The following is a 13,194-nucleotide window of genomic DNA, read 5'->3' on the forward strand; positions in this document are numbered from 1 at the left end:
AAACTGGAGAGTATTTATTGGATGCCTTGTGTCACTGATTGAATCCCTTTCCGGCGGTAGCTGCACAGTCCTGCGAGGTATGGGCTGGTTCAGTGGTCGGCAGACTCAGTCAACAGAGCCGAATATCAACAGTACGACGATTGAAATTTCTTTTGAGAGCTGAAAACCGACTTCTGCGCACGGGCCACGAAGTTTCAGTCGCACTGTACGTGCGCGCCCGCACGTGGTATTTTGTGGAAGAGCCACACTCAAGGGGCCAAAGAGCCGCATGTGGCTCATGAGCCACGGTTTGCCGACCACTGTGCTAGTTTCAGCTCCATTTCCTCAACAGGTGCAGAGAGGCACCTGATGGCTATTAAGTTCTAAGTAACTTGCCCTACATAAGCCTCACGTGGCAAAACCAGGGTCTCCACCAGGTGCAGGCACTGTGCCTCACCCATACTCCCCCTCACTTCCTAGATTTAGTCACGGGTCCTTACTGTGTATCGGGTGAGGTTCTAACTTATACAGCCCTGATGGGGCTGGAGTGTGGCGAGGAAAAGTCTGGTCCGCTGCAGTGGCGGTGCTGGAGCCTTGGAGGGGAACAGCCAGAGAATAGATGCCTTTCACCAGTGTCACCTGGGCACACACGGTAAGGGATGCTTCCGGTCATGCCGCCTCTCAATCTACACTCAGGCTATGCCTGGTTGGGGTGAGCAAGGCGCTTTGTTACTCTCAACAAGAGCTATTTCACCTTAGTACCAACCCAGTTTCCTTCCCCTTTACCCCAGACCCTGAAATAAGATAAATATGCAAGAGTTGGCTGGGTACAGTGAACTTTATTGATGGTGCACGACAAAGTAGGGCTCCCTACGCCCCTCCCCTTCCTCAGGGGGTCTGGGATGGAAACGGTGGTCAGGAGATTCTCAGTGTCGGGGGACTGATCTGGGGCAAGGACTCCCCAGCAGCGGAGGGCCTCTCTTCCTCTTGCTGGGGCTGCTGGTCCAGGGGGCTCTTACTCCTTGGAGGCCATGTGGACCATGAGGTCCACCACCCTGTTGCTGTAGCCAAATTCATTGTCATACCTGGAAGGGATGAGGGTGAGGTGTTATTTTTCTGAGCCAGCCACTAGAGGGCGCCAGACCCACAATCCGTTTTTCAAGCATCGTCCCAACCCCAGCCACATACCAGGAAACGAGCTTGACAAAGTGGTCATTGAGGGCAATGCCAGCCCCAGCATCAAACGTGGAGGAGTGGGTGTCGCTGTTAAAGTCGCAGGAGACAACCTGAGGAAAGAAGGCCAAGTATGGGAACCCAGTCTTGGTCAGAAGGGCTGCGGACACCAAGCTCCCTGCCCTCTCTCAGTACCTGGTCCTCAGTGTAGCCCAGGATGCCCTTGAGGGGGCCCTCTGCTGCCTGCTTCACCACCTTCTTGATATCGTCGTATTTGGCCTAAACACGGTAAAAAAACGATATAGTTATTCAGGTTCCAGCATTGCCACCATTCTAACGGAAACCAGCCCAACGCTGCTCCCATACTCACAGCTTTCTCCAGGCGGCAGGTCAGGTCCACAACCGACACGTTGGGGGTGGGCACACGGAAGGCCATGCCGGTGAGCTTCCTGTAGACACAGGGAGGTGGGGTCAGCACCGGCTCCTGGTTCCCCCAGACTCCAAGTCCAGAAAAGCAGCAAAAAGCCTCACCCGTTCAGCTCAGGGATGACCTTGCCCACAGCCTTGGCGGCGCCGGTAGAAGCAGGGATGATGTTCTGGGCAGCCCCGCGGCCGTCACGCCACAGCTTCCCCGAGGGGCCGTCCACGGTCTTCTGGGTGGCGGTGATGGCATGGACTGTGGTCTGCAAACATGGAGGACGGCGTGAGGGCCCTGCACGGTGCTCCCCACCCACCCTTCAGCCTCCCTCCTCAACTTTAGGAGAAATAAAGGGATACAGCGACCCCAGCTAACGCTCAGGAACCCCGATTCTCCACAGCCCCGCCCCTCCCCTCCCCGCAGCCCAGGCCACGTTGTAGGAGGAAGAAGGAACCAATCCTGGGTTGAGAAATGAATGTGCCGAGGTCCCTTCCCCCATCACTCTTACCATGAGTCCCTCCACGATGCCAAAGTTGTCATGGATGACCTTGGCCAGGGGGGCCAAGCAGTTGGTGGTGCAGGAGGCATTGCTGACAATCTTGAGGGAGTTGTCATACTTGTCATGGTTCACACCCATCACAAACATGGGGGCATCCGCAGAAGGGGCAGAGATGATGACCCTCTTGGCTCCGCCCTTCAAGTGAGCCTGCAGCAGAGGCGGCGTTACAGACCCCATGCTTCACCTTTCTGTCTAAGGCAGCTTCCCCCCAACCCCCATCTTCTTAGTGTATCAACTCCACCTGCAGCCTCCCTGCCACTCACCCCAGCCTTCTCCATGGTGGTGAAGACACCGGTGGACTCCACCACATACTCAGCACCAGCATCGCCCCATTTGATGTTGGCGGGATCTCGCCTACAAGGGCAGACAGGACACAGTTCAGGGGCAGGAGTACCAGGTACCCAAGGTGGTCACCCCATCCTAGCACCTCCCCCAAAGCAAATTTATTCCTGTTCTTCCACACTTACTCCTGGAAGATGGAGATGGACTTTCCGTTGATGACAAGCTTCCCGTTCTCAGCCTTGACGGTGCCCTTGAACTTGCCATGAGTAGAATCATACTGGAACATGTAGACCTGGAGGGGCAAGCCAAGGCTTCAAGGGGCTGCACAGCCATCAGCCTCTGCTTCCCACACCAGCCACACAGACAACACTCACCATGTAGTTGAGGTCAATGAAGGGGTCATTGATGGCGACAATATCCACTTTGCCAGAGTTAAAAGCAGCCCTGGTGACCAGGCGCCCAATGCGGCCAAATCTGAGGGATAGAAGAGGCGAGAAGGCAAGGAGGGAGTTGAGAATTCTCCTGTGTGTAAGTAGTAGCCCGTGGCCCACCTACCCTATTTCAAAAGCAAGATAGTGAGTCCTTTCCTGCCACCAGAAAGCCCCAAAAGGTCTAATTTATCTTCCTCCAGCCACCCTGACTCAGCATCATGGCCACAAAGTAAAGGCTTCTATCTTGTCCAAGAGGTGATTAGGCCCCAAAACTAGCCCAAACTCTAGTCCTCTGAAATAAATTTTTTAGAATATTCAGAGTATCTTTAATTTCTATTTCTCTTTATTGTTTAAAGTATTACAAATGTCCTCCCCCATTGATCCCCCTCCCCCAGCAATGAAATGTTGCAAGCAACAGTGCAGGGCCCTCCTCCTGCCACCCGCAGTCTGGCACGTGGCATTCATCACCCCCACTCTCTGCCCTGGCAACGCTGGCTCCTATCTTGTCCAGCTTCAGGCCACACCCCTACGGAGCAAAGACCTCTACACTCAGCATCACCAAGCTCAAAGGGCAAGAGTAAAGGTTAACGGGATGGGGGGAGGCCCACCTCTTCTCTAAGCTCCTCCTACAAAAGGGATGAGCTGTTTCCAATTCCTAAGAACCAGGTTCTAGTTGCTAAGCTACCTATCCTTCCTAGCTCTTGCCGAAATCAGGCAGTAGGGGCAACAGATGTGTACATGCGGGGAAGGCGGTGGGATAGCAGCAGCCAGGCCCCCAGCTGCAGAAAGGTCAGGTGCTATATTTAACCCCAGATTGGGGTAGTCAGGATCTGGTTTCCGGAAGATGGAATGGGGAGAAGGGCAGGGTTCCCAAGGCTCTCAGACACCCAATCCTCCCAGTGACCTTTACAGCCTGGTCTTTAGGGTTGTGTGCGCTCCAGGCACGGGTGAACGGAGTTTGGAGGGGAGCTGGTGTGGAGAGGGGCTGCTGCTCCAAGGAGCCATTTTATGGTGGAAAATTTCTAACTACCATGACTCAGCTGCCCTAGCATGGCTCTAAGCCACAGCTACCACACCTCCCCGAAAATGAGAAAAAGGGTCACAAAAGGCCCCCCAAAGCACGTTTCTGACTCGTTAGAGAATCAGCCAGGCAAAGCATCCTCTCCCGGGGGATTTCTGCGGGCAGGTTAAGGGTGGATTAGGGTGAATGTGGTCCGAGTTCCGAGGTCCAGCTCTTTGGAGAGCAGCACGGGAAAGCCTTGCCTCATCAGGTTTACCGGATAGAGGCGGCTCCACCCCACTGAGGCAGGAGGGTTAGTCATAGTCAGGGAAGGAGGAAGACTGGAGGTAAGGGAGGTTTCCTAACGGCGATTCATTCATTTCCTTCCCGGTTGCAACATGGCGGCGAGGTTACCGCAGAGGAGCCCGCCCAGCTGCGAGTGCCTCCTGCATCCCCGCCGTGCGGTCAGGTGGGGCCCAGGAGGGGGGGAGGGGGCTTCCTCCCAGCACGTGACCCCACAGGGCGCGAAAGAAGAGAAAGAAACCCTCGCTAAGGGGAATGGTCCAAAGCCTAGGATTGAGGGCTCTCCTGCTCATCTGGGGCGAAGGCTCCGGGCGGCTTGTCCCCGCAGGGGCGGAGGTGCAACCCATGGAAGTGGGGGACAGAGGCCCTCTGAGGTCCGAGCCCTGACCTTGAGTTCTCCTTGGGGGTGGGGGGGGCCCGACCATCCCCCACGTCCCCCAGCGTTTGCAGAGGCTCAGGCAGGGCAAGACCTGCTGACCCCTAACTCACCCGTTCACTCCGACCTTCACCATCGTGTCTCAGGGTAGTGGCTGCTGGAAGGAGGGTGAGCATCAGGGCGCGGGCGAGAGCGGTTCCCTCCTCCCGTCTCCCCCTCCCCCTCCCCGAGCCACCATCCTCTCCCTGCGCCTCCGCACGTCCCCCTCCGCCATCGCACTGTGGCGCACCCCCCGCACCCCGAGCCGCCCGCACCCCGCCGCTGCACCCCGGCCCGCGCGCGGCCCCTTTGGAATGTCCCCAGCTCCTGGCGGCGCCCGCCTGCCCTCTTTACCTGGCACAGCGCGGGAGGAGAGGCTGTCTGACGAACAGGAGGAGCAGAGAGCGCTTGGGGGAGGCTGCAGCCGCAATTTATACAAACCAGGCGGGGCGGGGGCGGGGGTGACGCGAGCCGCCTCCCCCTCCCGGCCGCTCGCCCAGTCTCAGCCCAAGGGCGCTGAGGCCTGAGCTACGTGCGCCCGTAAAATCTCGAGTAGCCGGGCCCCTCTTTTTCTTTTGGACCCGCCTGGTTCTTCGCATGTGCCCGCCTGGCGCGTGTGGGCTGGGGACGGAGGGGGAGGGGACTGAGAGTGGCCCCAGGGCGGAGGCGATGGTGATGGTACCGAGGACGTGCCTGTGGGCATGCCGAGACGGTGGCCTCGGGGACGGGGGCCCTGGTGAGACCCGAGTCCACTCAGGAGCTAGGGCGTTCAAGATGCAGGGCGGATGGAACGGCAGGACTGGGAGCAGGTGGGATGGGGACCTGGAGTTGGAGCCCGGGGCGGCTGCTGGCTGCACGCGGCCACCCCGTCCCCTTTCTTTCAAAGGCGAGAGCGGGAAGGCTGAGGAACTTCTCGAGGCTCTTCGGTAGTGACACAGGAACAGCCGAGGAAAAGGCCGGGAGGGGCCCCTGCGCCCGCTGCGGGGCCCTCTCCCGCCCCCCTTCCTCCTCCCCGTCCCCTGGCTCCGGGCCTCTCTGGGCCGGGGGCCTGGGCTGGGCACTGAGCTGCGGGGCCGGAAGGGAAGGAGGTTGAGGGGGAGGCATCTGCGCTGAAGGTCACGCTGTCCTGCAGCTCGGGCAGCCGGAGAACTGATCATTGGGGCAGACACACCGGGCCCTGGATGCACCAGCGGCTCTCCCCCTGGCCCGGCCCGGGCCGAGGGCGGATGGATCACTGCTTGGGGCCACCCACAAAGTCGCTCCTGGGAAACTCAAGGGCTGTGCGGCCCCGGAGACAATGCCCCTTTCACCCACTCCAGCCCAGGGCAGAGAGCAGGACGTGAGGGCGGAAGTCCCTCCCCATCCTGGGACGTGCTGACCAGCCCGGAGCCAGGGGCTCTCCTTCACTGGCTGTGCCCGGGAGATGTTGGGGGCAGGGTGAGGAGTCTGGAAGAGGGGAAGATTGCGAGGTCCTGGGCACCTGGTGGGAATAGGTAGGGGAAGGGAGCCCAGTGGGTCAGTAGCCCAGCTGTGCCAGGTTTGGGCTGAAGACGGAGTGCTGGTTCTGAGCACTTGAGAGGAAGGAGGGTTTAGAAGGGGGTGGGGTAAAATGGACATTGCCCATCAACAGGTGTGGGGGGGACGGATCTGGAGCCTCTTTGCTGGCCCAGCATAACCTGACACCAGCCCCCTTTTCTAACTAAAAGCCTGGAGCTAAGTTTAGCTGGTGATAACCTTTGCTTAAAAGGCAGAGCACGCTGTCCTGCACCCCGACTCCAGCCCCAGTCCCTTCCCTTTCTGGGATTGCCTGCCCTCCAGGCAAGCCAAGGCTGTGTCCAGGCAGCCATCAGCATGGGTGGTGCCCAGGCTTTTCGTGAACAGATCAGGGCCAGAGGGCACCTACTGTTGAGAGGAGGTGGGAAGCCCCACACTGCAGAGTGGGCTGGGGCTGTGGAGACGCAGCTGCTACTGCTGTGCCGGGGCCATCAACCCGTCCCGACAGGGACTGGAGGCCCTCCATGCTCCTGCACTACCCAAAGCCTGTGTCCGAGGTGCTGGCTTCCTCTGCCTCCATTTTCTAGTACTGTCCCGTTAAAAAACACACAAAGGGAGCTCAGTGCCTCAGTGCCCACGGGCGCAATCTGTTCTCATGACAGCAAAGACACCAGTGTCCTCATGACAGCTAGCTCAGCCTCCATTTCCAGGTGACTCAGCGGAGAACTGGGGAGGTGGAAGGGATGACAGGCTTCAGGTGGCTACACTAGCTGCACCTGCACCTTAGGGGCCGACTTCCTGCCGACCCCGTAACCTGGGGAGGAGTTCCAGGTCCACAGACACTGTTTCCAGAGATTGTCTACAGCTGGAGGGGATCGTGACCTGACCTTCCATCAGCCAGGCCAGGCACCTGTCTCTAGACAGGACTAGGGAGCACAAGTGGGGGTGGGGCCAGGACACAGAGGAAGCCACCTTTGGCCTCGAGTAGGGATTTTCAAGCTCAGCACTATTGATTGACATTTGGGAGCGAACGCTTCTTTGTTGTGACGTCTGTCCCGTACATTGTAGGGTATTTAGCATCACCCCTGGCCTCTGCCCACTAGATGCTGGTAGCACCCCTCCCCTCTAGGTGGTGATAACAAAAAAGGTCTCCACACATTGCCAGATGCCTGCTAGAGGGCAAAAAATCACCCTCAAGTTAAGAAGCTCAGAGCTGGAGACTGGACCCTGCGCCTTCTCCACGGTGGAGCAATGCTGTCGCTTGTGCAGGGTAGGGAGGTTGAGAAGGGAAAGATGAGGCACTGAGGAGCATGAGATGGGCCCCAGTACCCCTGGGCTCATCTCTTTCTGGATCAGTAACACTACCTGCTGCCTGCATCTGGGCTACTGTGAAAGATGAAACAAAGACATGCTTAGGAAAAATGTCTAAAAGTATAAAAACATTTATTCATTACAAAACAAGGAGACTGACGAACATATTCTAGTGAAAGCAGCTCAACTCACCTCAGTTAGGCTGGCTTAAGAGAAATGCCTTCCATTATAAAAATGATTTATGTATTAAAAGTCCAGAGACAGACAAGTATTTTACAAGAGGAACGGAATTCAAGGTCACCCCACAAGAGACCCTACACAGCAGGGATGGGAACAGGCAAGCCAATCTCTAGGACCTGTGCCTGCGAGTAGATGCTCGGCGGATGGGGGTAGTTTTCTTCGGTGTCTCATCTTCTGTCATCTCTGCTGAAAGCTCTATTCCAATAATTGGAGGAACAAGAAAAAGCTGAGTCACAAAGATGGTGAGCAATAGATCTCAGAGAACAAATGGGGCAGGCCCAGCCACACTACAGAAAAAGCCCAAACTGTACCGGGAGGAAGACGGCTGGGGGTGGGGGTAGTGGGTGGAGAATCTACACAGCAGGACCCCATGGAAACCGGCCCCCATCCCCCAGGCTGTGCCCCACCTAGACCCGCCATACCTTCCTCGCTGGACTCATCACTCGAGAAGACAATTTTGGGTTTCTTCTTCCTAACTCGCTGCTGGGTGTTTGGCTGCCGACAGGCAGTGCGGCGGGCAGTGCGGCGGGGCTCAGGTGTGACAAAGTCATTGTCTGAGGCTGCAGAAGCTAGAGGCTGGTGCCTGGAGACTAGAAAAGGCAGAAGCATGAGTGTAAAAGAAAAAAAAAGAAGAACCTCTGAGAGGAGGGCTGGGCTGGTTTCTCCACCCATGGGGCTGCCTCACATACCAGAGGACTGTTTCTTGGCTGCTGGGGTTTTCTGGCTATCCCCTTGGCCAATCTCAAGTTCCTCTATCGCATCCAACCCTCGTGTGTGACAGGCCCGAAGCTTCTGCTCAAATTCATCTATTATAGCCTGGAGGGGAAGAGAGATTGAGATCAGGCTTGGAAATAGTTATTTCTATGATTAAAAAGAAACAAGGCCACGAAGACATAGTGAAAGCTTAAAACTGGAAACATAAGAAGATCAGTGGTTGCTGCTGGGGGTTGGAGGGAGGAAAGGGGTGCATGGGGAGCACAGAGGGTTTTTAGGGCAGTGAAACTATTGTGGATGATACTGTAATGGTAGACGCAGGCCATTATACATTTGTCCCAAACTATAGATGCACAAGCAGCAATAGTGAACCTAATGTAAACTATGGACTTTGGAGGACAGTGATGTGTCCATGGAAGTTCATCAATTGTAACAAATGTGTCACTCTGGTGGGGATGTCGATAATGGGGGAGGCTGTGTGCATGTGTGGGGGCAGAGGGCATATGGGAGAACTCTATACTTTCTACTCAAGTTTGCTATGAACTTAAAACCACACTAAAGAAAAAGAAACAACCAGGAATTGGAGGCAGAAAGATCTGGTCTCAGGTCACCCTGGTTGCTGGGCTGCAATCACGCCGGGGATGAGGAAGGCAGCACTGTGGGGGAAGAGCCTCAGAACGCCAGGCTGCACGAACTAGCGCTGGAACGCAGCGGAGCGGCTCACCTTGCCCTCGGGCTTGGCTCCTCGCCGCAGCTTGCCCACAACTGACAAAAAAGCACTGAAGACGGACTCATCTGACAGTTTATCTCCGAAGCATTCAAAGTTGTCCAGCATCTTGCGGAGGCCTCGCTCTGTGAGGGGCAGCTGGGACACACAGTAGGCCAGGTCCCGGTACTGCCGCTCGGTTCTGCAGACGGGAAAGGCCTTGTGAGGAGCATCGAGACAGAGGAAGTAAAGGCGCACCCTCCCCCTCCCTCAGCCCCAGGATGCTTTCCACTGCAGGGCCCCTCCTCAGCACCACGAAGCCTCAGGAGGGCGGCATACCGGGCCGTGCGGAACCGCTGACACAGCTTCTCCACCAGGCTCTCCGTCTGCTTGTCCTTGGTGATGTAGGAGAGCAGCTGCCTGCAGGAGGTGGGATGCCGATGTGCTATCGCAGGGGCAGCTCTACACCCACCCACCACCACCAGCCCCGCCCCTCCCCTAGCACTGGCCCCTGTCAATCTCTTGCCTTAGTGGAATCTTCTCTGCTGTGGCCCACACCTACCTCACTATTCCTCCTGCCTTCTCCCAGACCCCAGAGAAGTCCATCCCACTCTCCTAAGGAATTTTCACTGTGAAATGTAAATTTGTAACAAAAACAGCTGCCATCTAGTTAATACTACATGCCTACTACCATGCCAGAAACATCTTACCGAATCTTCTCGAGAACCACCGCATGTATGGTGGTGGTTCCATAAGATTTTAACGGAGCTGAAAAATCCCTACCACCTATCATAGCTGTCGTAACGTCGAAGCACAACACATCACTCGTGTGCCTGTGGTGATGCTGGTGTAAACAAACTCACTACTCTGCCAGGTGTATACCATATGTACTGTACTGTACAATTATGCACAGTACATAATGCGTGATAATGATCTGTTATTGGCTTATGTATTTAGTGTATTATACTTTTAATCATTATTTATTTACTAAATATATTTAGTTGATGTCAGAGAGAAAGGGAGAGATAGAAACATCAATGATGAGAATCATCGATCGGTTGCCTCCTGCACGCCCCCCACTGGGGATCAAGCCAACAACCTAACCTGGGCATGCACCCTTGACCGGAATCGAACCTAGGACCCTTCAGTCCACAGGCTGACACTCTATCCACTGAGCCAAACCAGCTAGGGCTAATCATTATTTTAACGTATACTCTATTTGTCAAAAAAAGTTTGCTGTAAAACAGAAGGCTGTTCCCTGGCAGCAGCCTCATACCTCTTGTGTTTACCATGTACTTGGTTGCACCATTCTCTCTTGTGCTTGATTTACCCTCACGTGGTTTTGCACAGGAACATGCTGTACAGGCATGTAGCCTAGGAGCAATGGGCTATCTCATATGCTGGTAGCCTAGGTGTGCAGAGACTATACCATCTAGGTTTCTGTAAGTGACTCTGATGTTCATTTCACACAATGACGAAACTGCCTAACAATGCATTTCTCAGCCAGAATTCCTGTTAGGTGACACATGACCGTGCAGGTCTGTTTGATTGCTAGGCCTGTGCTAGGTGGAAAAACATGCCCCAAGGCCCAGGGAACCATACTTCATGATGGTGTGAAAAGGCTCTTCCTTCACCCCTCCCTCAGGGTCTGACAGGCGGCTGATGATATCTGGAAGCAGGTTATAGATTGCATTGCCCTGTAAGAGAGAATCACGTTAAAGACAAGGTGACCTACCTGTTTCCTCGGCAGCAAACCCCAAGCCTCCTCCCTGCCTCTCACCTTGTGGGAAAGCTCATTGAAGAAGTTCTTGGCCAGGGCAGCGATCTGAGGCACAGGGTCAATGAGCAGCACAGCCATTTCGCTAACCTGTCCTTTCACCTTCACCATGTCCTTGAGGATCAGGTGGGTCATCACCAGCCCTGCTGTTTTCCGCACTTGCTGAGCTGGGTCCCGGAGGCTAGGAATAAAACCTCGTCACTGGGACCAATACCATGGGCTACACCCTGACACTAGTAGGAAAGCCCTCAACAGGAAAGAGTACTATTTCTTAATGATTCTAGAAGAAGTTAGAAAGCTGTCTAGAGTTGAAAGGTGGAATTGAGGAAAGAGGTCAAGCTTTAGCCAAGGCTTTTGACAGTTAGTCAGTCCCTTTGAGGTCACACATAGCCAGGGCCTGTACAGGTCAAGTACTAAGCAGATGTTCCGGGAATCCTAAAGACTAGGGAAATACAGCTTCACTGATTCTCATACCGACTTAACTAGACCCTCCCCGAGCTGGCAGGACTGCTCATACATTGTGAGGGATCTCTTACCGAGCATACAGGTGAGGTGTCCAGGGGTCCACCAGGTTGGGGAAGCGGATGGCCAGATCCCCAGTAGCAATCATGATGTTAGACCGGAGAATGGGGAGCGAGGACTTTTCTAGCATGGTGAACAGAAGACGAAGCTGGGAGTCACAGAAAGTGGCACTAGGGGCAAGGAGAGGATCATCAGGGAGCTCATACCATCTCCATCCTTCTTGAGAAGGCGGTACCAACACCAGGGTCTACCTGATCATGCAGAACTTGCCAAGGGTAAGCGACGCAGCTGCACAGAGCTCTGGATTGCTATAGAGGCCAGGGTTGTTGCAGACTTTAAGCAGAAGTGGAACAAAGGCAGCCAACATCTGTTCGCCTATTGGGAGAAGAATTCTAGGTTTGGGACAGGTTATCTCAGTTGGGGAGAAGGTCACTCAGCAATTCTTCTTACCGCCTAACAGTTCCATCTCACAGATATTGCGGATTAGTTCTGCCTCTGTGTCATCAGCAGTGGCCCCAACCAGTCCCATCTCCTCCTCCATGGTGGTCTCAGTGCTTGTATTCTAATGGGAAAGAAGCCGGAGATCATGGGTGATCAGAGACAACAGTTTTTATTCCAGCCTAACCTTCATTTTGCATAAATAAATCTGGGGAAAGGCGAATTCTGCAAAACCATTCATAGAATTGTCTTAGAGGAAGGACGCCCGAATTAAAGAGAAGAATTAGGTCCCCTATATATGTTTTTAAATTGCCAAAGCATATTCCTACATCCCTTAACTCATCCTTATAGAGGTAATTGATTTCCTGTAAATGGTAAATAGATGGATCACGCCAGACAATGGTTCAAGGTCATAGAGAAGGTCAGACCTTACCCCACTGCTGCAAGGTTGTGTTTTTTTTTTTTTTTTTAAATATATTTTATTGATTTTTTACAGAGAGTAAGAGAGAGGGATAGAGAGTCAGAAACATCGATGAGAGAGAAGCATCGATCAGCTGCCTCCTGCACACCCCCCACCGGGGATGCGCCTGCAACCAAGGCACATGCCCCTGACCGGAATCGAACCCGGGACCCCCGAGTCCGCAGGCCGACGCTCTATCCACTGAGCCAAACCGGTCTCGGCCAAGGTTGTGTTTTGTATGTCTGCAAGACATCACTGCCTTTAGTGGAGAGAATACAAGGTCCCCGTCAGGGGGCAGGCCCAGTCACGAACGCTGCTGGGTGTGTGCATGTTCTAACAAACAGAGCCTCTACTTTATGCCGAGCATCTAACTAAGTGCTCTGTATTTACACAAAACTTTCTTGGGTGATCATGGACAGATTGTTCCACCTTTGTTCTCACTAATCTCAGAGTAGCAGCAGCAAGGAGGCAGTGTCGTCTCCTCATTTCATTTATTAGTAGGGAAGAAGCAGAGTTCCCAGAAGGAAATGTGAATGACCTGAGGTCATGAAACAAGTCTGGGAAATGCTTGGGACATGAACCCAAATGCCCAGGCGTTCCCTCACCTTCTCCTTCGGCTCTTTAGTTTTATTCTCCTGTTCTTCCCGAAGAACTCGGCGACGACAAAGCTCTCCACTGACGGCCTGTTCCAAATGTACCAGCTGCTGCAGAGCCACATCCCCAGCCAGGGACAGCAGGTTCATCAGCAGGAAAGTGGAGAGCATGGGGGTCTCCTCTGGGGGGGAGGAAAAGCAGGGAGAAAAAGACATAATCAAGTCTCACAGGACTCTGCCTCCTGTTTTCACCCATCTTCTTCCTGCTCATTCACTACACAAACTAGTGAAGCAAGAGATGAGGCGGGGAATAGTGGTGATGACTGGTCCAACGTGAGTGACAAAAAAGCAAGTGTGGGCTGAGGGGTCAGGAGTTGTA

The 13,194-nt window shown here is 54.5% G+C and overlaps 2 protein-coding genes across 3 annotated transcripts in view; both read right to left on the reverse strand.

Annotated features, from left to right (window-relative positions):
• Positions 1–803: 803 nt before the first annotated feature.
• GAPDH (glyceraldehyde-3-phosphate dehydrogenase) lies at positions 804–4,997 on the reverse strand. Of its 2 annotated transcripts, none has more exons than XM_028150346.2 (11): positions 4,915–4,997; positions 4,635–4,678; positions 2,786–2,885; positions 2,597–2,703; positions 2,393–2,483; positions 2,079–2,276; positions 1,684–1,835; positions 1,523–1,601; positions 1,348–1,431; positions 1,168–1,265; positions 804–1,064 (listed from the first exon to the last, which is right to left on the reverse strand). In XM_028150346.2, the coding sequence occupies exons 2-11, from the start codon at positions 4,655–4,657 to the stop codon at positions 995–997; spliced, it is 1,002 nt and encodes a 333-aa protein (XP_028006147.1). In that variant the 5' UTR covers positions 4,658–4,678; positions 4,915–4,997; the 3' UTR covers positions 804–994. The 2 variants fall into 2 exon arrangements, with proteins under 2 accessions (XP_028006147.1, XP_008143048.1); XM_008144826.3 differs by having other exon boundaries at positions 4,635–4,675; positions 4,915–4,987.
• A 2,483-nt stretch (positions 4,998–7,480) lies between these two features.
• The window catches only part of NCAPD2 (non-SMC condensin I complex subunit D2), a 30,241-nt gene continuing 24,527 nt past the window's right edge, over positions 7,481–13,194 (reverse strand). Inside the window, exons 22-32 of the mRNA XM_028150340.2 lie at positions 12,828–12,997; positions 11,775–11,886; positions 11,576–11,699; positions 11,339–11,494; positions 10,806–10,983; positions 10,628–10,722; positions 9,365–9,445; positions 9,044–9,227; positions 8,295–8,421; positions 8,028–8,195; positions 7,481–7,800 (exon numbers count right to left, since the gene is read on the reverse strand). Coding sequence (XP_028006141.2) covers positions 7,715–7,800; positions 8,028–8,195; positions 8,295–8,421; positions 9,044–9,227; positions 9,365–9,445; positions 10,628–10,722; positions 10,806–10,983; positions 11,339–11,494; positions 11,576–11,699; positions 11,775–11,886; positions 12,828–12,997 — 1,481 coding nt within the window. The 3' untranslated portion in view covers positions 7,481–7,714. The remainder of the gene's footprint in view (positions 7,801–8,027; positions 8,196–8,294; positions 8,422–9,043; positions 9,228–9,364; positions 9,446–10,627; positions 10,723–10,805; positions 10,984–11,338; positions 11,495–11,575; positions 11,700–11,774; positions 11,887–12,827; positions 12,998–13,194) is intronic.

This window comes from Eptesicus fuscus, chromosome 7 (assembly GCF_027574615.1).
Source record: "Eptesicus fuscus isolate TK198812 chromosome 7, DD_ASM_mEF_20220401, whole genome shotgun sequence".
In the NCBI taxonomy this organism is placed as follows: Eukaryota; Metazoa; Chordata; class Mammalia; order Chiroptera; family Vespertilionidae; genus Eptesicus; species Eptesicus fuscus.

Coding starts and splice junctions, on each gene's coding strand:
- GAPDH (XM_028150346.2), bottom strand. CDS start 4,657: ATGGTGAAGGTCGGAGTGAACGG. Junction 2,886..4,634: donor GTGAAGGTCGGAGTGAACGG/GTGAGTTAGGGG, acceptor TCTATCCCTCAG/ATTTGGCCGCATTGGGCGCC. Junction 1,266..1,347: donor TGGGCTACACTGAGGACCAG/GTACTGAGAGAG, acceptor TTCTTTCCTCAG/GTTGTCTCCTGCGACTTTAA.